The sequence below is a fragment of the Bidens hawaiensis genome, unplaced genomic scaffold (assembly GCF_021521415.1).
Source record: "Bidens hawaiensis isolate Kalapana, Puna unplaced genomic scaffold, B.hawaiensis_p1.1 tig00013115_1, whole genome shotgun sequence".
NCBI lineage: Eukaryota > Viridiplantae > Streptophyta > Magnoliopsida > Asterales > Asteraceae > Bidens > Bidens hawaiensis.
Genome location: NW_027492105.1, coordinates 560973 through 587470, shown reverse-complemented (window position 1 = coordinate 587470; position 26498 = coordinate 560973). Strand labels below are relative to the sequence as shown.

The 26498-nt window shown below is 34.6% G+C and overlaps 3 protein-coding genes and 1 pseudogene across 4 annotated transcripts; 3 read left to right on the top strand and 1 right to left on the bottom strand.

Annotated features, from left to right (window-relative positions):
* Positions 1-6199: 6199 nt before the first annotated feature.
* Positions 6200-9038, top strand: LOC143543249 (uncharacterized). Its single transcript, XM_077035615.1, has 6 exons — positions 6200-6241; positions 6919-7701; positions 7825-7875; positions 7961-8053; positions 8159-8323; positions 8784-9038. Exons 1-6 carry the CDS (start codon positions 6200-6202, stop codon positions 8925-8927), a joined length of 1278 nt encoding a protein of 425 aa, XP_076891730.1. The 3' UTR covers positions 8928-9038.
* A 1462-nt stretch (positions 9039-10500) lies between these two features.
* On the top strand, positions 10501-14019 carry LOC143543271 (GTP-binding protein OBGC, chloroplastic-like; annotated as a pseudogene). The gene is made up of 7 exons (XR_013137039.1): positions 10501-11531; positions 12230-12503; positions 12634-12922; positions 13015-13174; positions 13257-13365; positions 13500-13633; positions 13883-14019. The product of XR_013137039.1 is annotated as a GTP-binding protein OBGC, chloroplastic-like (transcript).
* Positions 14020-14388: 369 nt separating this feature from the next.
* On the bottom strand, positions 14389-21865 carry LOC143543270 (DNA mismatch repair protein MSH5-like). The gene is made up of 34 exons (XM_077035628.1): positions 21827-21865; positions 20912-20943; positions 20581-20675; positions 20344-20424; positions 20194-20266; positions 19626-19689; positions 19384-19538; positions 19206-19307; positions 19112-19139; positions 19007-19038; positions 18845-18909; positions 18651-18730; positions 18330-18386; positions 17928-18029; positions 17777-17821; positions 17623-17700; positions 17473-17523; positions 17253-17334; positions 16988-17061; positions 16806-16905; positions 16580-16676; positions 16379-16468; positions 16227-16291; positions 16086-16144; positions 15863-15939; positions 15676-15762; positions 15522-15583; positions 15388-15449; positions 15233-15286; positions 15062-15147; positions 14961-14992; positions 14858-14881; positions 14579-14694; positions 14389-14488 (listed from the first exon to the last, which is right to left on the bottom strand). The coding sequence occupies exons 1-34, from the start codon at positions 21863-21865 to the stop codon at positions 14402-14404; spliced, it is 2433 nt and encodes an 810-aa protein (XP_076891743.1). The 3' UTR covers positions 14389-14401.
* Positions 21866-23598: 1733 nt separating this feature from the next.
* LOC143543269 (NADH dehydrogenase [ubiquinone] 1 alpha subcomplex subunit 8-B-like) lies at positions 23599-25244 on the top strand. Its single transcript, XM_077035627.1, has 3 exons — positions 23599-23648; positions 23762-23974; positions 25070-25244. Exons 2-3 carry the CDS (start codon positions 23787-23789, stop codon positions 25200-25202), a joined length of 321 nt encoding a protein of 106 aa, XP_076891742.1. The 5' UTR covers positions 23599-23648; positions 23762-23786; the 3' UTR covers positions 25203-25244.
* The last annotated feature ends 1254 nt before the right edge of the window (positions 25245-26498 follow it).

Genomic DNA, 26498 nt, shown 5'->3' with positions numbered 1-26498 from the left:
TTAAACCAAAAAATATGTTTCAATCCCATTTCACTATTTTCGATTTTCAAAAATCATTTAGAATATTGAAACCTAGAATATCGTTTTCAAAAGTTATTTATATAATTTAAATATTACATTAACTTAATAATTTTATTTTTATACAAATAAATTGAATTGAGGTTATGTTAGTTTTACTTGTTGGTTAGTACATAATTAAAGTGTTTATTATGGTTTATATCAAAATAATAAAGCTATTCACAAATTTTTTAAAAAAACAATTACAGTTATAATATTTATTATTAAAATATGTTATAAAAAATTCATTTAGATTCACATCTTAATTATAATGTAACCTAATAGAAATATTTATTATTTTTATTTTTTACTTTTTATTATTTGTAATTTAATCATGCTCCTCGTTACATTTCAAGTATATTCCCTTTTCACATTAATTTAAAAAAATAGTTAATCTGGTTAAAAGTCATTTACCATACTTCCATAAAATTCAAAGTCTTTGCTTCTTCTTCTTTTTCTTTTTTTCCTATAAGCTGTTAATATATATATATATATATATATGTGTGTGTGTGTGTGTGTGTGTGTGTGTGTATGTATATATATATATCTATTAATTAAATATTCCAGCAACTTCCAATAATATTAACTAATAACGCAGGATTAGTATTCAAAATTTAAACATTCTAATATAATACTTTCAAATATTGTAAATAAGAATCACTACCTTCACTTTATTCAACTTCAAATCTTCTAATATTCTACTAACTTAGAATAATCATCGTTATTTGAACATTACTTTAAGGTTAGTGTGTTTTTGTCATTTTTCTGGAAATTACATTCATATGAATGAACAAATCATTTTGTTATATTTTAAATTTCATATGCGGCTTGATTATACAATTGTTAATTGTAAAATATAAAATCAATTAAAAATTTGTCACACACAGAATACCAATAACAAATTTATCATGATAAATGAATTTCAAATTCTTAAGATTCTAAGGATGTTTGTATTATCAAAATTCAAGCAATCTGGATTTTGAGAAAATAATGTTTTCTGGATAAACATGAGCAAATGATCTCAAATGATATCAATGACATCATATCAATTGATTAAAATATATGATATTTTATGTGTATGAATACTTTTTTTGTTAGTTTCATAGATACATTATCATTTATCTAGGGTTAGTATGTACTTAAAAACCTTACTTATTTGTAACATATTTGTGTAATCTTAGTTACGTAATTTCTCTAATTTTAATGTAAAATGTAATTGTATTAACAATATATGATTATTTTGTTGACTGCATTTCACTTAATAGTTAATGTTTAAATTGTCATCAACTATTTGTGTAATACACGGGCCTCAAACTAGTATTTAATATTATCCTACCTAATCCTAAACCATTTTTAATTATTTAATTCAAATAAACAAATTTAATGATAATAATCATAAATACAAAATACAATAATAATAACATTATATAATAATACTAAAAAACATATCAATATTAAAACAAAATCAAATAATAATAAAATAACCATGGAAAAAATGATGTTATACTAATCTAATATATGTTGGCAATATGGTATTAGAACCGGAAACAATAAAATAGAAACAATAAATGATAATAGTGAACCGGGCTTATATTTGACACAATTCCCTTAAAAAGATTCGCGGTCTGTTCCCAGCGTACTCCGGTTCGAAGCAGTAGCGGACTGCCAGACTCGATCAGTTTTCTGAAACGAAACCGCAATGATGTTGCAACGGAGAGGATGAGAGAGTTGTGTGTTTTTTCTGGTTATATGAACTGCAACATTTCATCTAGTTTTATAACAATAAAACTCATAACTTATTATTGATCATTAGTGCAATGAAACAGAAAATAATAATCATTACTGAATAATCATTAATGTCATTGACTATCCGGTTCAAAGCAGTAGCGGACTGCCGGACTTGATCACTTGTCTGAAACGAAACCGTAATGATGTTGTAGCGGAGAGGATGAGAGAGTTGTGTGTTTTTTCTGATCATATGAACTGCAACATTTCATCTAGTTTTATAACAATAAAATTCATAACTTATTATTGACCATTAGTGAAATGAAACAGAAAATAATAATCATTACTGAATAATCATTAATGTCATTGACTATCCGGTTCGAAGCAGTAGCGGACTGCCGGACTTGATCACTTGTCTGAAACGAAACCGTAATGATGTTGCAACAGAGAGGATAAGTGAGTTGTGTGTTTTTTCTGGTTATATGAACTGCAACATTTCATCTAGTTTTATAACAATAAAACTCATGACTTATTATTGACCATTAGTGCAATGAAACAGAAAATAATAATCATTACCGAATAATCATTAATGTCATTGACTATCAGTTAAGAAATGCACCAGTGAGCAGTCTCAAAAACGAGTGCAAAAAATTGCCTCATGTGGGCCCAAGTTTTCGAAGTTGCATTCGTGTCTGCGAGACGTGTGGGCACACACGAGTTCAAAGAATTTTAAGTCCAGATCACGCGGGTAGGAGTTGTAGTAAAACACATCACAAAGCTTCAATTAAGCAGTAAAGGTTGCACCTTATAAACAACTATTCACTTTGTTCCCAACCGATTTGGGACAAGGTTTTACCACTTTCATTTTTTAAAACATTTATTCACACACACATATAACCAAACTTCCAACAATACATGTAAGGCCCCGATCCCGGTAACCTTACATTCGGTGTTGGATTTACTCATAAACTCAGTTTGGTACAGTGGAAGCATAATCAATTTGCAGCGGAAACTAACACTTGTACATAAATAACCTCTTTCTCTAACTAATCTTCAATATGGATAGCCTCGTACGCACCTCAAGCTTGCCACGTCATCACAATATCTGCATGCATACTAAAAGTCAGCTACACGCTGAGTGAATTCTAACGTTTATTTACTTTCACAACATACGATTTATAAACAAATCACATCTTTCATACATTTATATATATAGCATAACGTTTATAATTCTTTATTTACATTCTCTATGTCTGTTTATCAATCATTTCATAAATATATTCTTATACGCTTGCTCGTAACTGAGCCTCCTACTCTTACTCATAGCTGAACCTCCTATCTTTGCTCATAACCGAGCCCTTCCTATCTTTGCTCATAACCGAGCCCTTCCTATCTTTGCTCATACCCGAGCCCTTCCTGTCTTTGCTCATAACCGAGCCTTTCCTATATTTGCTCATACCCAAGCCCTTCGTATCTTTGCTCATAACCGAGCCTTCCTTGCTCTTAACTGAGCCTCCAATCTTTGCTCATAACTGAGCCTTATAAAGTTAGAGGGATTTGTCATCCTAACTTATTCTGCATGCATGAGGCCCGAAGGCTCTACGCATGAACCTATACACGTTCTTCTATACATAGCATTCATACTCATTAATATTCGTATAACCTTCTACCCAAGCATTAGTAGTAATGTCTTTCTTCAACTGTACTCGACTAACTGTTAATAACGTACACGTATTAATCTCTATATTTGTTTACTATTTATTTTCTTGAGTTAACGGAGTTAACTCTTAAGCTAATCGAACTGAACATATAGCCTTCTTGAACCGAGCTTCGTTATTTAATATGCTTACTTTATTTTGTTAACGAGCCGACTTCATTAGTTTGCATCTTTAACGACATTTATTATTATATATATATCTTTTTATTATTATACTTATCTCATTATCATTAGTTCACATTCTTAACTTTATCTTACGTTCTCGCCTTCACATTTGTTATTATAATATATACGTATTTTTATAAATTACCATTTGTTCATACATTCCTTGCTCAATGGGTTGGTTCTCGTATTCGGTTTACATTCCTCTCCCGTTCCTCTATTTGTGACGGGTCATGGTTTGTTAAACGAGTCGGGTCTCGAGTTCAAGTTTCGTTTAAGTGTTCACATCCCTAAAATCATATTATTAATAACTTATTATAATTATATATAATTATTAAAGATTTCTTCTTCTTCTACTTATTATTATTATTATATAACCTAACCTATACATTCAATTACCCCACCCCCATAACCCTTCTCTACCATCCTTCTCCCTCTCTCCTTCTTACTCCACGGCACAGCCGCAACCACCGCCACCTTCATCCCTTCCGGCCACACACCGCCACCTTCATCCCTTCCGGCCACCATCGCTGAACCTTTCTTCCTTCGTCTCCGGCCATTATTCTCAACCACACAGCCGCCGCCACTCCAGAAGCTACGGCGTCCACCACCATGGCACATGAGCACAAAGGTTTCACAAATGATTCGCACGGGGTTAGGTCAATGCGCATACAAGGTTTCGCATAAAGATTTTCGCTTGGGAATTTCGCTTGGGTGCTTCGCATAAAGATTTTCGCATCGGGTTTTGCACACCGTGCGAAATTATTGTTTCGCTTCGGGTTTCGCACGCCGTGCGAAATTCTTGTTTCGCTTCGGTTTCGCACAACGGTTCTTCAGATCTGGGTTTGTTTCGGGTTACGGGTTGCATATGGTTAGTTGGGTTTGTTCTACCTGAGCCCGCAACTCGAGCCGCCTTGGTGTGTATCCACGTCAAACAGATAGAGGTTCGTTTTGGGTTCTTTGGTTCGTTTAAATCACCCCTCGGATTCTGCGTCTGCAACCCGGATCTCGCCGAACCTCGCCGGATCCCTAAGCCGTGGGTTTCACCGGATAGAACATGTATATGTGTGTATATATCCCATGTATATAATTTATATTACTTGCCAAATCTCATGCTTGAATATATTTATTTGATTCGATTAAATCCCATTCATATCGAGTTTGTTTTTATGTTGGTTTGACTCTGTTCTTTCGTTATTAATCTTAACAAGCAGATGAAATAAATGAATATAGTGTTTACCTCTTTGGTGGGATTGGACTAGATCTAGGACGGAGGATTGGATTTGGATTGTTTGGTGTACCGGAAATTACTTGTATGTGTATGAATATGTGTGACAATGATGGGAAGACGATGATGAAATGATAAGGATAAGAATTAAAATTAAGGTTTAGGGGTTTAAATAGGTAAAGCCTAAAAGCTTTTAGGTCCAAATCACTCTTAAGTCCAATAATCTTTCACTAATATTATCCATAATCGATGTATAATCTAATTAATTTGACGACTTCATATGGCAAGATAACTAAAATCAACCGAGATACTTCATTTATTTATTTTTAGAAACCAGGACGTTATAATACATTAATATTATTATAATGCCATGAGAGGAATTATGGCTAAAGGATGATTGGGAGTTTTATTCGAGGTGTGTCTATGTTCTTGTTGTCGATTTAAGCTATATCGATTCCATTATTGCCCAATTTGTGCACTTTTATACCAATCATGTAGCGTTCAACTTTTTAATTTTTTTCCTAATGAAAATAGCATTTGCTAGTTTTAGAACAACTATCTAATAAATAAAAATAAAAGGTATAGGGTGACGTTAAAGAGATACATGAAAATTTATTCGAGATTCTGGGCCCTCGACCGACATGTCGTACCTACAAGGTCAAATAAACCTCGAGCATCATTAGAAAGACCATAACACAGTGAAATTACGTTTGTAAAAACATGTAGTACTACACTATGTGGTCAATAGTGGTGGGATAGCAGTGGGATAGCGGACCTTTACAAAATAGCGATGCAAATAGCGGTCCAGAATAGCGGAACCGCTATTAGCGGCGTATTGCCCGATATTTGACCGATTTTTATTCCTATATAGCGGTCATAGCACCGATTTTCAAGATTTTGGTATATTTGGGCTAAATTAAGAAAAAACCAAAATAGCTCAAACTTCAAATTTGATCTTTTATTTGTTTATAACCAATATTTTTTTATCCAAACCCTATAAAAGTCATGTTCTCGCTCTTTCGTCTACCAACGATTCCTTGGTTGATGGGGATTCGGAGGAAGATTTCATTGCTTATGATTGAATCATGTTTCAGTTATTGATGCTTTTGTGTTTTTTACTTTCGATATTACTATTAATATATATATGATGCATGATATTATAATTACCGCTTTCTCATCGCTATCCTACTGCGATAACCTATATCTCAAATAACGGTCCTTGACTGCTAACCGATTTTTTTTACCACATTAACTGCATAGGTACTACATATAAAATTTGTTTTTTTTTTAATAACAGACAAGAATACATAATGACAGCAGCCTTAACACGCTTAGACGGGTTACTTAAATTGGTATGGTGTAAGTGGAAACTTGAACCCTAAACCAACTCCAAATTGTAAGCAGAGTAGTTGGTGGTTGACTTAGTTTCCATAACTGGTCCCACGGGCGGGCGGCATTTTAGCCATTAAATTTGTCGTCTTTATCGTATCTTTTGGAATCATCATCACCATACATTATCCCCCCCTCTCTCTCTTCATTCCCATACGCAACAACCTAAAATATAATAAATAAGCCCTCTCCAAATCGTAAGTTTTATTATATGGATTAGGATCGGTTCATGGATGATTGAATCATTTGATTTTAATATTTTGTTATTACCAGTCATTTACGTGTTATTTTTATGCTTTTCCTACGTTTTCTTATTGAAATATATTCGTATCATGCTATTACTTAGAAGAATTTGACCTAGAACATGTAGATAATCAATATTCTTTTATTATTTTGGGTTTGTTGTGTTACGGTGAATCATGAGTTTATATTTGGGAATTTAGGGTTTTGTAGTTTATGAAATTTTTTATCATACTATTAATTAATCAAAGGCTAATTTTTATTATTTTCGCGATCAGAACAGCTTAATTTTTATTAAAAATAATTATTATAATTTTTAATCAAAGGCTAATTTTTGTATTGTTAAAATCCAGTTTTTATATGTTTTTTACACATCTAATATCTGAAATTTTTATGGCAGATAAAAGATTTGAAGAGAGTATATATGGATGGATCTTATGGTAAACGAGCTGTTAGTGGTGCTTCTGCTCTGAAAAAGAAACCAGTCTCTGGTGTAAGAGATACTACTGCTGGAAATCGAGATGGAACCGGTCCATTATGCAGCCGAATTGGTTGCAGTGGAAGGCTTAATACTAATACTAAAGGTGTTACTAGAAAGCCCTTAGAAAAGCCGAAGCCTTTGAAGCCGTCTATCCATTCATCATCTAGCAAGGAAGTAACAGGCAGTTCATCTTCAACCAGAAAAGGTTTAATTGTACAAAATTCTAAGATGGAATCAAGCAGTGTTTCAAAGGCATCTGGAACTCAAACTCGTAAGTTGAAATCCAAAACTACTGAAATTAGGAAGGAGGAAAGTAGAGTTCAAAACAGTGAGTCAAACATTGTGAGGAAGAAAAGGTTGACTCAAGGAGAAAGCAGTTCATTGGGTAAAGGGAAAAAGATTATTGGAGCATCAACAACCGAGGGGCGTGTTTTTGATTCTAAAAGTTCTAGAAATTTGGTATCTTCTAGAACCTCAAATGTTGTTTCATCAGTTAGGACCCGAAAACCATTGAATTTGGAAGCTTCCAAAGGGTCTAACAGTCGGCAGCCTGCTAAAAATGTTATTACCAACATGCCACAAACTCAAGAATCAAGTCATAATGGTGATCATAACACGAGTGATAGTTCTGCAGATCGTTCTATTGCTGGCTTCCGGAATGATAATGGGTCCCGCCATTATACCATTGATGGAATTGCAGATGTAACTTCTCTGAGTTTGTCCTTTTAACTTCAAGCGGGTCAAAGGATGTGTCCTATTTTGTTGATTTTGATAAATCGTGTGTGTTATGTAGTAATGTTGCGTCAGTAATGTGGTGTTGTGCAGGTACTACTGGCACTTAGCAGGTTTGAAGAAGATGATGAGTTGACATATGAGGTAATTAGTCTCTCGTCTTTAATACTTTATTGTAAATCGCAGGTGACAATTGCACATGATTCTAACATTACTTTTATATCTACAGCAATTACTAGAGGCAAGTTTATTTCTCGGTGGGCTTAATTTCTTTGATCAACATAGGGACATGAGATTGGATATTGATAACATGTCATACGAGGTTTATTTTCTTGTCTTTTGACTCTGTTATTCATCTTTTAATGTCATATGAGGTTTACTTTCTCGTATTTGATTCTATTATGCTCTGTTTTTTTTCCTGTTGCAGGAACTACTCGTGCTTGAAGAGAAAATGGGCACCGTGAGCACAGCATTATCTGCAGAGGAACTGTCGAAATGCATTAAAACTGGTGTATATGAATGTGTAGAATTGGAGGATGAAAAAATGATGCCCGGCTCTTGTGCAGATGACAAGAAATGCAGCATTTGTCAGGTGAGTATCATATGTTTCATTTGCATAAACTTGATAACATGTTTTGAGGGGAAATGCTATATTATTATAAAAATCTTTATACTCGTCTTCCTAGTGACACATAAACTTGATAACATGTTGAGCGGAAATGCTATTATTATAAAATCTTTATACTCGTCTTCCTAGTGACACATAAACTTGATAACATGTTGAGGGGAAATGCTATATTATTATTAAAATCTTTATACTCGTCTTCCTAGTGACACGTGGCAATCATCTATACGCTTACAAAAGGGCCCTACTACCTCACCCTCGCTTGGATGATTAACATGTGACATTAGGAGAATAGGTAGGGCGATTTTTAGGAGGAAATAGCATTTATTATGGGTCGTTTTTGTCTTATGGATCGGATAGGTATTCATCATTATTGTCTTTAGTTTATTATAATAATTATTAATAATTTCTTTTTATTATTTTTCAGGAGGAATTTGTGAGGGGAGATGAAGTAGGAAGGTTGGGATGTGGGCATGGGTACCATACCGCCTGCATTAACCAGTGGCTGGGACTCAAGAACTGGTGTCCCATTTGCAAGGCTTCACCGCAACCTTTATCCACAGATTCTTAAAACACATTTCATTACATTTATTTTCAATTTTTAGTCATCATATGTACATACATGCATAGGGGTGTTGGTTTTTTTTTTGGGCATTTAGAACTTGGTCTAAAATCTGAACCCTTCAGACATTTTGCTGATTCAGATTGTTTGTCAAAACATTAGACCATCCATTCATTTGAAGTTACTCTTCTACACTTAGTTTTGGTTTTTGCTTAATATAGAAAAATAGTTTTCTTTTCTAATTATATATACATACGTGAATATGCTAATGTTTAGAATTTCTGAGTCGAATGAAACCCGAAATAATAAGACCATCAGCCACACGAGAGGCCATGGACGCCTTAATGAATAGAAGTGAACCGTTAGAAGGGTTCAAGACCGGGGACCACCTTTCGGAGTGCAAGTGTAAAAAAAGTTTCCTGTGCATGGAGTGTTAGGAGGCTTAGGCCTCCTTGTATCGGAGAGGCGTCGGCCGTATCAGGTCTAATAGGATCAAATCTAGTTCGATCTAGAGAGAAACATTATACATTTAGTAGTACACAGATCATATGTATGTTAAGTTGTTTATTTTTTGGTGGGTCAATACTTTTAGTGGCCAATTTCATACAAAATTCCTTTGGGAAAACCTGTTATAATTGAACAATAATCACTCTCTATGTGTATCCATGTACATACAAATATACAAACTTTCATTATGGGGATCGATTTGAATACAAACTTTCATTATGGGGATCGATTTGAATACAAACATGCCTACATCTTTGTTAGACTAACCAACATACCACCTATGAAGATTGACTTCACACAGTCAATTTGCAAATGACCAGACAATGGCCACAACAATAATAAGTTATACGGACCGTATAACTATATAAGGTCTTTCACATATCATACGAGTATATAAATAAAATAAACTATATATGAGCTATTACACAAATGATTTAACAACTTCAGACTCGTATAACCAGGGCCGTCTCTTAGAATTTAAATGCTTCGGCGAGCCAAAATAAAAAGGCTCGTAGGCTCTAATGAGTAACGAAATAAAAAGGCCCGTAGACCCAATACCTCAAACGAGTTATGGGTAAAAAAGGGATTAAGCCCAATATCTAATAATAGGATTAAGACTTGTACCTATTTTATAACACGTAGTCTTAAGATTTGTACCTATCTAATAATTAAGAGGATAAAATTATATTTGGGCCAATATAATTTTTGTGCCCTCGAAAATTAAGTGCCTTGGCCGGTCGCCCGGTTGCCCACCACCAGCTGGCCCTGCGTATAACTTTACCGCCAAACTAACTAGTTTAATGGTAACATGTTATGTCAGAAGCTGTACGACTTGTATAAGACTATGTGTATGAGAGATGTAAAAAATGAAATTGCATACGCAGACACATGAATAAAATTGACTTTCAAATTTTACACCAAATTAATTGTGTTAATACTTAAATTTAAATTTTAAAGTATGAAATGTGGTGGTGACTTGTGAGGTGTCTGGTTCAGATAAATAATTGGTTTAATAATTACTAAAAGAACAAATAATAAAAATTGTTACAATTTATAACCTGCAAGTACTAAATACTAATATGCTCATACTTCACTTAACTCAAAATACCCACAAATGGCGTCTATTTCCTCCTTATCCATATCCTCCTTCATTTCTCCATACGCTCAAGCTCGCAACAACAATAAACCCCCCCCCCCCCCCCCCCCGTAAACACCCCACGCTCAAAAACCCTAACACCAAAAAGCTCAAAACGCCTCTGTCCTCCGTCTCCGGCGGCCAAGCCACCACCTTTACCCGCTTACCCCCCAAAGACGACTTCTTTATTAACCCCTCAGACCCCTCTTCCGAAATCAAACTCTCCGATCTAACACCACCGGTTCAAGTTAACAAGCAAAGAAATCAAACCCACCAGCCAATAATAATAATAATAATAATGGTTTTCGGATAGAAGATGATGTAGAGGAAGAGGAGATTGAATCCGATGATGGGTCGGTGTTTGATTACGGTAAATTTGAGTTATTCGAGGTGGGTTCCGGTGACGAGTTCGACGAGGATGAGGAGTATGTGTTAGACGAATTCGGGGTCGAAAATGAAGAGGAATTGGAAGAGGATGTGAAAGAGAAGGAGAAAGGGGTTCCGGCAGTGATGAGATGTTTTGACCGCGCGAAAATTTATTTAAGGTCGGGTGACGGTGGGAACGGAGTGGTGGCGTTTCGTCGGGAGAAGTTTGTGCCGTTAGGAGGGCCGTCGGGGGGTGACGGTGGGAGAGGGGGGAATGTGTATTTGGAAGTGGAGAGTTCGATGAATTCGTTGTTGCCGTTTAGGAATAGTATTCATTTTCGGGCGGGGAGGGGAGGGCACGGGCAGGGGAGTAAGATGAATGGGGCGAAAGGGGAGGATGTGGTGGTGAAGGTGCCGCCCGGGACGGTGGTTAGGGCGGCTGGGAAGGATGGGGTGACTGGAGATGTGTTGTTGGAGTTGTTGCATCCGGGTGATCGGGCTTTGTTGTTGCCGGGTGGGAGAGGTGGGAGGGGGAATGCTTCGTTTAAATCGGGGACGAATAAGGTGCCGAGAATTGCGGAGAATGGTGAAGAAGGTCCTGAAATGTGAGTTATTTTTGGATCATTTTCGGCTTTTAAGTTCTTATATGATGATTCGGGGGTGTTTGGGTGCCATTTTAGCTTACTCAAAGCTCTTTTGAGAAATCTCACTTGAAATAGGCTTGTTTGCTGAGATTGCTCGGTCTTTAAACGAGCTGAGTCTTTGCCTAGGTTGGCACGACTCGTGGTCGTGGCTGCTCGATAGCTGACTAGTTTAAATGAAAGCCCAAATTTATATATGTATATATTTGTAACTCAAAGCCATATGATATTTTTTAATGAAGGTTTAAAGAAAACTCTCTTAATATTGAAATTTCCCAGCTTGATTAAAAATTTAAAAAGTAAAGCCCAAATTTTAGTATATATATATAATATAACCCAAAATTTTAATCTAAATTTTAATATATATAAAATTTGAATTATGTAGTTTAGAAATTCTAAGCTATGTGTATTTTGTTAATTCTATTATTAGTTTTTGTATATATTAATATGTATAAATTATAATATTATTAAAAAATTGAATTAAAAAAAATAAAAAACCTGCTTGACGAGCCATTAGCTGGGTCGAGCTTTTGACAAGTCGAGCTTGGGCTCAACGTTTCAGCTTGTTAAGATAAACGAGCCGAGGGACTCTGGCGCTTACCACTGCGTTACCGTCTTGAAGGCTTGGATAATGACCATTTGTGATTGGTGTTTTTGACCAGGTGGTTGGAATTAGAGCTAAAATTAGTTGCAGATGTTGGAATAGTGGGAGCTCCAAATGCAGGAAAAAGCACATTCCTAAGTGTTATTAGTGCTGCTCAACCAAACATTGCAAATTACCCCTTTACCACATTACTTCCGAATCTGGGTGTCGTTTCATTTGATTATGATCAAACTATAGTTGTAGCAGATCTTCCCGGTTTACTTGAAGGCGCGCACAGAGGTTTTGGTCTGGGCCATGAATTTCTTAGGCATACCGAAAGATGTTCGGCTCTGGTATACCTCTTTTTCTTAGCCATGTATTTCTTAGTTATTTTGCTATTTGCTATTATACCATGTTTTATATTTGATGCATTTTAAGATGTTATTGTGAATTAATAATTTTGTCATAAAAATGGAGGGTTAGGTACACATTGTTGATGGCTCATCTCAACAACCTGAGTATGAATACGATGCAGTTCGGCTTGAACTAGAAATGTTCAGTCCTGAAATTGCTGAAAAACCGTATATAGTTGCATTCAACAAAATGGATCTTCCTGATGCATATGAAAAGTGGGAATCATTCCAGAAACACCTTCAATCTCGTGGGATTGAACCGTTTTGCATCAGTGCAATACATAGACAAGGAACTAGAGAATTGATTACTGCTGCTTATGAACTTATACACCAACAAATTGAAGATAAAAAAGGAGAAAGTAAGTGATTTTTCATCTTTTTGTTAAAATTTGTAGAAATTTACTTTTTCTTTTTCTTTTATAAATTTTATGATGATTTTTGTTGCGTGTAGGTTGGAGAGATCCCGTGCATTTTAGTCATGTGGCTGAAATGGTGAAAAAGCAACGGACGGCTCCTATTAATGAATTTCAGATCTCTCATGATAGTAGTTCGAATACATGGCATATTGAAGGAGCTGGCTTGCAACGGTTTGTTCAAATGACTAATTGGAGGCAAGTTTATTCTAATTGTATTTTTTTTGGTTAATGTTGATGCAAATTGTAATGATACTGAAATGTACATGTTCTGCAATAGATATATGGATTCTGATAGAAGGTTTCAGCATGTGCTAGATGCATGTGGTGTTAACAAGTCGTTAATTAAACGTGGTGTGAAGGAAGGTGATACAGTCATCATTGGTGAGGTACGGTCAACCAACTTGTTTTTACCCAAACCCTTTACCCGACCCGGACTCGACTGACACTCATTTAGCCACCTGCGCAAATGTTTACGTGCATGACATATTTGGGCTGATTGATATCTTTTTGTACATGTTAGATGGAGATGGTATGGCATGATTCTCCAAACAGTTCTGGCCCTAACAGGAAGATCTCAACAGATTCTGTGAAATGGGCCGAGTGGAAATAAACCATTTTATTCTAGTCAAAGAAAGGCGCTGGTTATTTATGAAGGTGTGCATTATCCAACCACATACTTACCTTTATATATATCTTAATATCGTGACTTACAAATATTGGATAATCAGTTTCATACTAGCTGCAACAAAACTAAAACCAGTTATCCAAGGGTAGGCTAATATTGTTAGTTTGTTTACTACTACTTTAATTTAAAGCATTTAAGAGACTCATTTCACTAGCTTAGAACGTGTTTAACTATTATCACTTTGCTAAACCTAATAATATGCAGATGCTTACATGCAGTGGCTGACATATGCATGAGTTATGCGTTGCTGTAAGTAATGGAAGGATGTGTCTAAGCAGGGCAGGATCTCAGCCATAGACGGTTGGCCAAAATGCCCTATCATATCAAGCCCACAGTCCATCCCTGATTCTAGCAGTTTTAATTTTTTTTTTTGTAAAACATATAAACTTTTTATATGAGTTAGTTCCTAGATAGATAAGTTCAGTCTCATAATTCCAGATTTATATTTATCATATAAAAGAGGGGTGTATGTAATAGTTTGAGCATTCTATGTTATATCAAGATGCTTTTAAGAGTTTTGTGTTTTACATTTGTGTTTCAACTCTAGGTCTCACCCACATAAATCCCTGTTATAAAGAGTTAACATAGGGTCACAGTCATTCAAGAAATGACCAATGTTTTGTTAAACGTTGCTCACTAAAATCTTAAATGGCAACTGTCAGTTATTCTTGTTTGTTTGTCCTACGTAATAATTGTGTAAAATGCATGCCTGCCAAAAATGATTTGAGGTTCAAAAATCAAGGTTGACCAGGACACATATCTTGAAAGAATTGGGTCAAATCGCTGGTAATAGCATCAAAAGCTACCATCTTCTCCACAGCATCCTGTCATTTGATTCATATTGCTATAGTTAATATGAGCAAATAGATAAAACACAACTGTAATGCATATATCTAATATTTCGAATATGGCACCTTATATTGATCATCTTGAGCCGTTATCTTTTCATCACATGCTCGATCGATATGTACCCCCTTAGTGGTAGCATCCAATATAGATGCTGCTCTCCGAATTACTTCTTGAGGAACACCTACAGGATTGTATAATATCACAAGCCCAATTAAAGAAAAGAAGAAAAGGAACATCCTTCTACAACTAAGAATATTTGGCAAATCATCGTGGTAATTAATAAAATCATAGGATTAAATGCACCCGATTTTTTTTTTTTTTAACGTAACATGGTTGAAACATACCAGCAAGTAGAGCACAGTGAAGACCTGAAAGCAAGAATTAAAGTGAGGGACAAACAACAATAAAAACAGAAACACCAAAAGTGAACAGCAAATACCAACTCACCATAACTAAGAAGTGTATGTCCAGGAACTAGCCTAACATATTAAAGAAGTCAGATTAACGACATTTCTAATAAAGTAAGTTTTAAAACGTTGTTGATTTACCTATACAGAAATACAATTTCCTCGAGGTCTTCACTACTGTTGTCGGGTCTTAGCACACTCATGGTGTAGTATTTGACTTTATCCGACTGGTATTTATCAACCATTAGAAATATTAACTCTACACATGAATATGCTCTAGAAATTATAAAATTTTCAAGTTGTGCTGCTTACCTGAGATAAATGACTATCAACAAATATCTGGGTCAAGTGGGTGCAAATTAGAACCTGCATCATAAATGTAGGAGTACAACAAACAGTCTTATATAGTCAGTATATGACCTACTTCAAAAACTGCAATGAATGATGACCTTTAAAGAGTAACAAACCTTTGGGGGAGCATACATCGAGATAAAATGATCAATAGTTCCACCAAGGAGACCGATACCATCTAAAAAGGGTAATATGAGCATGATTAGTGTACAATGCAAACTCGAGTAAATATGGAACATTAATGACCAACCTTCAGTAAGAGTTCCCTTTCCAAATTCATCTAGTAAGCATAATGACCGAGAAGTAGCATGCCTTTAAAGTTTTAACATCAGTATCAACTTCAAAAATAATATAAATCTTTCTTGATTGGATGATAAGATCTCATTAAGTTACATAAAAGATACCTTAGCATCATTCCAACTTGGTGTAAATCAATCATAAATGTGGATTGTTCAGCAGTCATAAGCTTGCCTCCCATAGCACAGAAAATTCTATCATTTGTCATTTATGGTGGTCAACCAGGCATTAGTAAATTCATTTGAAACTTATTATGATCGTTTATAAAGAGAAAAAATATTAGAAAAACCCAACCTATCAGTTAAACCCACTTTCGCGGCATCTGCTGGAACAAAACTACCAATGTGGGCAAGAAAAACTATTAATGCTACCTGCATTTTAATTTATAAATGGCAATGTCATTGGTGAATTAAAAAAAAAAATCTTGATGACAGCTTTTGATAATTTGTGACTGTGTTCAGCAGGCAAGTTTATATGAAACAAATACAAATAGAAACATAAGCTATATAGAAATAACCTGCTTTATATATATGCTTTTGCCTGAATAATTAGGTCCTGTGATGATATGAACATTCCCTGAGAAATGAAATATGAAAACTAGTAAAAGATATTATAAGATGTAATAACAATCTCTGTATTCAAATATAAGAAACAATACCCTGATCAACTATCTTTGTATCATTAGGAATAAATGTGTCAACTGTCATTTCCTGCAAAACATGTCTAGAACCAGCTAACTGTTACTCCCTACTTAAATGCATATGAATTCACTTAAGCAGTCCATTATGAAAAGTGGCACAAAACTCTGACCTTCCATTACGAATATCAAGCACGGGTTCAGCAGTCAGCGTGGGCCTTACATAATTGTTTTGACGAGCAACCAACGCCAATGACAAAAAGCTACAAATCCATGAGCAATTATAGCCAAGATCATACAATGTACCATGTTACATAAGCCTTCTATGGAAATGAAAAAGTAAAAGGAGTGAACAAATTGAGACTGTATCTGACCAGTCAAGTTCTGCTGCAAAATTGATTCCCTTTAGTAGATGCATTGAGAACTCAAGAATATGTGACACCAAGTCCCTTGTGATAGCTCTCTCCATGTCTTGGAAAGGAGTGGGCAAATGGAAAAAGGAAACAAGAAATGTTTACTAAAACATATATGAACTTGCTCCAAAAGTTGTGTATATAAATTCATTTAAAAAGTACAGGAAAGTTGCAGGTTTTTTAATACCTAGAATTTTATGATATATGTCACCTAGAAGGCTGTCCAGTTCTCGTGTCTTTGCATTGCGGTAGCAGAACCTTTTAACATCTCCATCTTCATCAGAGAACTAGAAACAGAACACATGTTTTCTAATTTAGGTTCAGAAAAACTTGTTCACAAGCAGTGATTGCTTAAAGTAACCAGCTTACAGCAAATTCATAGTCTTGAAGGTCCTCTAAAAAGCATTCATCTAGCTTTTCTTCAAAAATGCACATCAAATATCCTACTTGGAAACATCAGTCAAAAGTAAGAGCATGAAAGACATCTTCAATTTCAACATTTGAGAAACAATAGCTCAGCTTGTTTCAAAAGATAGCAGTCCACTCAACTCCATATCTTAATTGATCATGAAGTATTGCTGGTTAATATCTAATAAACTGTAAAGATCAAATATGGTAAAGAAGTGTAGCATACCTATTTGATTTATATAAACAACTTGTGGAAGCAACTTGTCTCTGTACATGTAAGGAAGACGTGCAAGTTCCAATGTTGACACCTTTAAAGCAGTGGTATAATCAGATTAGCACAATGATACACAAAGTTAATAATTTTGTTTCATGTTCTGATATCACTGTTGACTCATTTAAAACATTTGTATAATCAGAAAACAATTTGTAACAGGAATTAAAAGCACCTCCTCCAAAAATTCTGGTAATTCTTCATATATTTGCCTCAGTTCATCAAGCTGCGTTGTATTATGAAGAAAAATTATGTCAAGAGAATGGAACATGCACATAAAGAAGTAAAATGGGTAGTTAAGGAAGCCAATAATCATGTCCTAAACCTCATCACAAAAACCATCTTTCACAGTTGTCTCGTAACCTTTGTCTTTACTTCTATTTACATCAATAACACCAATTACCTATAAAAATAACAATAAATCAGAAAATAAGTGCACTCAATATCTTTCTGTTTTTCTGCAATTTAATCTAACTAACCAGTTCATATACATAAGCTAAGTCCATTGAGATGCATGAAGCAGCCTGTCACAATTCAAAATCAGTTAATACCCTGTCAACTAAAGCAATGATATGGTAACAGAAGACTAAAGACTACAGGGTTACCATGCAAGGGAAAACAATTCAATACCTTCTCAACAATATTTATAATAAAATAGTTAGCCTGCTCCTGAAGATTTTCAGAAATTCCTAGTTTAAATATCTTGTTGATATGCAGAAGTGCAGAAAGGCTCTACAAGATAAAAGCATATATGGTTATATAAAAGTTGTTAATAAAGTCATAAAATGTATAAGCATCACAACTTGCATCTAATATTCATGTCAATAATCAACAACTACAACAGATGTTACAGACGCATCTAATATTCCTGACTCTAGAAGCGGATTTTAACAAAATAAGGTGTTTCAGACCAAAAACATCAGGATTGGAGACCAGAGTGAAGGAAATATTTGAACACTATGCACTTTTCTGTTAAACGAGTGCTACTAAGTGGGACTTTAAAAAAAATATGAAACGAAGAACAAAGATTACCTTCAGAAACGCAGTCCAATCACCACAGGTGCACACTGAACTTGGAGAGTTGAATTTCTGCCATGACAAAGAAATGAAAATGAGGGAAAATTATACATGATAATGACAAAGAATAATTCTTAAGCAGCTATAACATACTAACTGACTCGACACTAGCTATAGTGGATCATAATGGCAAGATAACAAATATTCTTATTACTGCAGAAATATAGTGTACATGCAAAGCAACTCCAGAAGTTGTGGATCACCCATAAAAATAACAAAAATTCAATCAAAGAGATTAGCATGTGATCAAACAGAAAAAAGAAGATGGTGTTGTACCTTCAGTATGTGAGGAACATCCTTGACAGATTTCAGTGTATCACGTAAAGAAGTCAACAGGTCTTCAGATGAATAAAGAATGAAATCTGAATATATTAAAGGAAACAACTCACAAAGGTTTTTGTAGATATGGAATAAATTCACAGAAAAATGAGTATCAGCCATCCTTAAAGTCTGATATATTATTCAAAGATAGGATACAGCATTAAGACGGCTATTTAAGTTGTCAAGGTCTAGTATGGGCCTGAGAAACCATGTCCTAATACAAAAAAGGGACAATTATCCAACACCAACAGTATAAACTTGTAGGTAAAGTTCTATAATTACTGACGTTAAACTTGGAAATCCATGTTTACCTTAAAAGACGGTTACCCATAGGTGTTACACACTAAAATAGAAATCACTGTTAGATAATAACTTTTGAGGAAAAGCAGACTTAAATAAAAATGCAATCTCCACACCTTATTCATCATGCCAAAAACAGAGAACCTGCACATAAACAGATATCAGTACTTACTTTTAAGACATGAATAACAGAATTAGGAAAAAGATTACCCTTCTTTTGCTCTACCAATTCCCATGTGGCTTGGATGTTTGTCAGTTTGGAATATCTGCAATGCCTCATGAGCTGCAGAGTCAACTTTAAGGAATTTGTTTCTGCAGTTTAGATGGGAAAATTTTAACAGAACCAATAGATTCTAGTATGAATAAAGGAAAGATTGTGAGCAGTTACAATGAAATTTGCATAACAGAATCTATTGCAATTGATACACTCCCGCACTCATTTTGTTCAATGGTATCCACAACTCTTTCTGTCTCTAATATGGCAAGAAGTCCTCCACTAGCACGAACTTGCACTTCACTCTCAATGTCCATCATAGAACTTAGCTACAGTTAAACAAAAGTAAAATGAAGTGGCTTAGAGAAAGGCGTCAAACCAACAATAAAACTTGGTAAAATGATGTGATAACTTACAAAGCAGATTCTTTCTTTGACGTTTAACCCATCATCCATTCCAATTACCCGGAGATATATTAATCTGTGTTAATAAAATAAAAGAGAATATATCAATCAAAGGTACTAAAAGATTAGAGGCAGAGAGATAGCATGTCTACATCATTAGGCGAAATGAAAAGATGCAACTAAACGCGCCATATCAAATTAATTCATCTTATGCCTCTATTGTCTTAGAACAGTGAACTATATTACTTATTAGAACTATGGCTTATTAGTTATTACAATCTGAATATTTCAACTTTCACAACAAAAGGTATACACAAATAATGAGCTTCGCTTGTACAATCGCAGATCATATAAAAGAAAAAAAATATTTACAATACCCATGAACTGTAATTATCGAATCCCAATGTCATATTTGCTAAAAGGTAGATAGTATAATTAGCCATTTAGTCGACAAGTTTGTATGTCTGATGCATTTACATTCAATGCCCCTCAAAAGCAGTCATCACTATTAGTAACTTTTGGCTGCAACCAATATTAGGTGGAATTGTATAATTGAAGACCTTCCTAATGTATACCATACCTGTGCCATGCCTGTTCATAACTAAATATCGAACTCTTCATAAGCTTCACAGTATGTGCCTCACTTGCACCATCTGCATCACTGACAGGAGTAAATACAGAATCCACAAGCCCAGCACACATAGAGATCTCAAGGAAATTATGATGTTACCATTTTTCTGTAAAGCAGCTACTAGAGATTCTTCACTTTTGGTACTTGTGTATATGATCAAGGGATTAACCTGATACTTGACTGAGACATGATAAATTGACACGTAATGTGAAAATAGGTAATAAAGTTAACACTAAAAATGGGAAGGGTGACCACATCTTAATGATGAGCCAAAAAGGTTGGCTCCAATTTGGATGAAATATTGTACTTAAGAGGATAAGCAAAAATATCTTTTACCCATATCAATTAGAGGAAACTCTGCAGTATTCTCTTCCCACAGTTCCAGCACATGGAGTTCACGTGTAAGACTATCATAATAGGAAACTCCAACCCTGACAACATGATTTTCATAATGAGTTAACTGCAGGATAATGCAAACTTTAAGAATATTATGTAAACTTTAATTCAATGATGATGACAAGATGACTTTATTCTGGTAGTCTTAGCAGTTGGAGCACATTATTTTGGTAACAAAATGATATATGATGATGATTAATCTAGAATGGTTGTATTACTTCACAATTCACATGCATATTGCATATCATTGCTGTTAACCTAAGAAGCTTACCTATGACCATGCATGAGGCAAGCCATGTAGACCTGCATGGAAAAGCCATATTAGTGACAAACAAGTTCACACAAAATATCGCATTATTAAACACTGGTACAAACGAAAACAACACAAATGGATCCCTTAAGGCAAAATACAATGTATTTTCAAAGCTATTACTAAGGAAACCTTTAATTAAACAACATCAATTCATCTTTTTATTAATCCAAAGCTAGGTTAAAAACTTGGAATAGTCCTATCTACGTGGCAAGGCATGATTCGACCGTTTTAAAAAGCCATTTGAGAGACTATCGGTCTATGAGTCTATCTAGTTTGCTTATTAACATTAAAACTTATTTCTCTATTACTCCATGTTCTCTCACCTTCTTCGTTTACTGGATAGCTAACTATAAGTTTATTCTACTGAATTGTCGACAGTTACAATAAGCTGCAAATCGCGGGAAACCGACTTGTAATTATCCATCTAGTTATACACACACACACACACTGAAATCAGAGAACGAATGAGAGAAAGATGAACTCATATTTTCATTATTATCAAACTTTTACAATCTACCAGCTATATAACAAACTGTTAACTACTAACTAACTTTGAATCTAACTAATGCCACATCATCTAACTCAAAGAAGCTAACTAACAAGAGCCACATAAGCAATTTACATGTCATCGAAGTGTATAATACCAACACACACATAGCAAATGAAATTACAACGCACAGGAAGTCAAAGTATCAAACATCAGCATCAACATTCAACAGTGCCCAATCAATCGAAGTAATTAATAATCAAATAAGAAATAATTAAGAAATCAACAAATTAGGTCACAGAATATGCAAATGCGTGTAACGAACTGATCGAATGAATAATATACTGATTACGAGTACGAGCTACCGAATGACGTCGAAAACACACCTGCTGCACTGATTCTGTTTCGTCAACCTCCTCCTCCATGGCGCCAAGCGAGCACGAAATTGATGATCGAAAGGATCGAAGTGTTTGTGTGTGAGTGTGATAGAGAAACCGAGAGTGCACCGTGGTACCGTTGGGTTTAAAGAAGGAAAAGCGAGTTGGTTATTTTTATTTCGTTTTTAACTTTTTGGAATGGTGTTATTTAGTTAGTTATTTTGATTTTGTTACGAATTATATTATATTGATGCGGGATATGATGATGGACTTTTGGGTTGATCGTGCTTGTTTAAGGTTCGGTTATGTTAATATGAACTATTTAAAGTCTTTAAAAACCTTCTAGAAATAGCAGTTTATAAAGGTGTAAAACTCTACCTTATTAGCTCTACTAGTTACTTCATAGTAATTGTTTTTCCCGTTTTTACTCCCTATGTCGCCAACCATTGTTAATTCTATCTTGACCTAATTGAAGACATTGAAAGTTGATTGTCTTTGTACATATGCTGACTTTCAAATATGGTTGTGCATCAGGTGAAGTTGAATAAGATTGAACTGAACTTGAAGCTTATAGATAATCAAATCTGAGACAGGACTGATATAGCGTTGGGTCGGTCTTGGTTTGGAGGTTTGGTTGGTCTGGGGTTGGGTGGGACCGAATAAAATTTTATATGCTAACATATTTCATATTTTAGTTTTTACTTGGACCAAACCCGAACTTGAAATTTATGGAAAATCAAAACCAAAGACTTGACAATACATGATGGGTCGGTGCTTCATACTAGGTTAGTCATTGCGCCATAACCAAACATGAAAAAAATATGAAATATTTTATGCTAATATGTTTCATATTTTGGTTTGCACCTGAACCGAACCCTAGTTCATGTCAGAATTAAGTCTGAGAACCAAATTGAATATGCTTAGCTACTCCGGGCTTGAGTCGAGTGATTGTGTTACTCAAGCCAACATGTATTCTTGTAAACTAGGTGAAACGAGCACATGAATCACGTGATCTCTAAGATGGAATTCTACTTCCAAGCATACAATATATGAGTATAAGATCATGTATGGTGGATGAAGCCCATTCGAAGGCATTTTAAGTCATGTGGCGTCATGTCACCATTGGGGTTTTTTGCCCAAAAAGTGTAGTGGATGGAGCTCCTCCAATAATTACTTAGTTATTATAATTTAAATTAAATATAAATAAGATAAATGTATAATTGTTATAGCTTGTGGGAATTAAATTGATTGGTTGAAGGATAAAATGAAGGGGCGCTATGTACAAAGAGCCCTAGCCCAAAAAGCTCATCAAAAAACCCCAAAATGCCGCACTATACATGGTCTAATGCATGATACCTGAATTACACATTTTAACTAGTCAAAATCCTCAAAAAGAAGTCAAGAAAACTAATCGAACATGTAATCCTTAGATTAGGAAATACCAATTGGATGACCTTTCTATATAGATTATCTTCAAAGCGGATTACTACCAATAACAACTAAGAGTCATAAATGAATTGTTCGAATTTGCTATGTTAAATTAAAATCAAACTGAATTTAAAAACCTATTTTAAATTATCTAACATTTAAGTTTCCAAAATTAAGAGTAATTCAATTCGTTAAACGCCCCTAGTTTAACTTGTCACAATCACAACTCACAATTCTTATTACTTTTTCTCACTTATCTTATTTCATCATTTACCATTTACAAAACTAAAACCAAAAGAAAAGTAATGTATTTTTAACAAATAAATAAATAATAAATTGTGCTGCTTTCTTAGTTTACTCACTGCTCACTTTCATCACTTTCCGGCAATAGTTCAAACGAAAGGTGAATAACCCTAATCTGAATTTTATATCCTCATTGTCTTCGATTTAATTTCTATGAACACGTGGTTTGAAAATCTGAAACCAATGACATCGATTTTAATTCTCATCTTCTAGGGCTTGTAGTTGATATCAAATTGAGATGGCAAGCGCGGTAGATGTTGCCGGTGAACCGATTCCGACGTCGGCGGTGCTGATGTCAGCATCGAAGCATATATCCGGTAGATGCAGAGGCGAAAATATTGCGTTTCTAAAGTGCAAGAAAGACGATCCTAACCCTGAGAAGTGCCTGGATAAAGGCAATCAAGTCACCCGTTGCGTCCTCTCATTGTGAGCATTCTTTTATTTTTTGCCTAATTTTAATGCTAAAATTATTAACGGTTGAAGAATCCTTGTTGTGGAATCGGTTAGTCAATGCTTGTTCGGTGAAAGTAACACCGCCCGTAGTGCAATCTCGGTTTGCGAAACTGGTTAGATAAGGTTCCGTTTTCTTTTAGCTTTGGGCACATACATGATTGCCTAGATTTATTCTTTTCATTGATTAGCATCTTGATTGTCGGAGCTCGGCAAGGACTATCATGTGCTAGCAAGGTGTTAAAAAGCTTGTCACATTTGTAATCTCAACGCAAAATGGAAGGCCATATAGGACATATGATCAGATTAGGTTGTATTCAAGTGGTTGACTTTACCTAGCCTGACAAGATAACAAGTTTGACATGCCTAATCATTAATCAACTAGGAGGAACGATTGATGATATATCCTGTTACCGCACTGATTGTTTTGTTTCCAGGTGTAGAAAAGATCTTTTTAAATACACGACTAGGCCTGAATATGAATACTATAGATAGTATTAGAAACGCATTAAACTCGTGAACAAAATGTACCCTGTGGATGTCACTCATAAATCAAAGAAGAGGTATAAAGCTGAAGGATAAGTTTTTAATTGGGGTTTTTTTTGTGGAGTTCATGACATTGTGCATTAAATGGATTGATAACTCTTGGTGAACAAGAGGATGTTTTTAGTCAATCTTGATGTTCATAACTTACCTCATCTCACTTTTCTTTTGTTTGGTCATTGTGAAGAATAGTTTATGAGGTCAACTATTTTTTTATAATGGTTAATTTGAAAAAAAAAACTTTTAATGATATGAAAACATCTTGATAATACAAAACTAGCCAGATAACCGAAAGCAAAACAACAAAAGATGATTTAATTTGTTGTTATTCCACAATATAATTCAAATCGTTGGTTGGAATAAAAGCTTCAACAAGCTAAAGTGGTAGAAATTTTCACTTAAATATAAATTGACACTTATAGCTACCTGTTCAAAAGACCGGGTTAGTACCAGGTGGTATTTCAAGAAATGCATAGTGCTATCTTTAAATGGAATTTGTAGGTTTATTTTGGAAATTTGATTTTGCAGGCTGAAAGATCTTCATCAGAAGTGCACAAAAGAGATGGATGCTTATGCTGGTTGTATGTACCAGAACACCGATGAATTTGAATTATGTCGCAAAGAGCAGAAAGATTTTGAGAAAGCTTGTCCATTAAATTGACCGAGCTGGAACGCAGTTTCTTAATAAATTTACACACTTTCTATGCAACTTTCCGAGCATTGTTATCATGATAACTATACTTGCATCAATCTGATTGCAATAAGTCTTCAAACTTCCACAATTTTCTTGAATATTTTGTGGATCAATGTTGTATGCAGTAAAGACTGCTATTGTCATGAGTGTTCTCTCTCTCTCTCTCTTAGATAAGTTTGAGGAACATATTTTTTCATATCTAATCATAATTTTCTTAAAATGTAAAAACACATCGCTATTGCGTAAATTTATCCCCAAAAAATTTAAAAAAAAAGTGGGTTTAGATTATCATGTATTTATTTGTAAAGCCAAACATGCTTTGAACCAAGACATCATACAATATGAATGTTGAAATAAGTTTTAAGTTAAAAAGGATGACATCTATAAAACATGAAATTATTTTATGCAGCTATTATGACCTCGCTTAAGCTCGTGGCTGCTGCTGAGGGGCCGCTAGTTTCTGTCTATTCAAATTGATGACATTGATAATCTGCTTTTCATAAGTACCCATCTTGTCTTTATAATGATCTAATAATATTCCATGCTTAGGGACTTGTAAAAATTGCATGTAACGCTCCAACATATGTTTAAATACTTTCAGCTTCTGCATTTGCTTGTTTCTTGGTTGTTGCAGAAGAGAATCGTGCTGGACAACAAAAGAATTTCATTAAATTAATAAACAAAGCATCGCCTTTGGTTGTATGCATTTTCTTTAAATGGTTTTGACATGCTTCTAAACTGAAAAAATTTCCAAGTTTGATACGAGACACAAACTTACCTCCTGCAATATAGAAAGAATTCTCTGGTGCAGGTCATCCAAATCTGGTAGATACAATTCCTTCATAGCTTTTTATCTGTAATCAGAAGAAAAAAAAAATCTTTGTCATCCAAAATGCTTGTAATAGTACATTATACCGCTTTAGTTGCATAATGCTATTTAAATGGAACAGTTTTGACTGCAAAAACCTAGTATACACAACAGAATGACAACACAAGCATGATTACAAGCAAAAAACTTGTATACACTCTTGACATTTGAAAAATATTTTCAGTAACATTTTTTTGTACTAACATAAATTTTATATTATAATCAGTGCAAAACAACAGAACAAAAGCAAACTTTGGCTTAGAATGATGGTGTTTAATTTTGTTTAAACCAAAAGCAAATTGAGATGTTAGGTGCTTTCACTGCTTCAAAAACAATGTAAGATAACAATAACACACAATACCTTTTGATACACTTCCTCTTGCCAATCATCACCA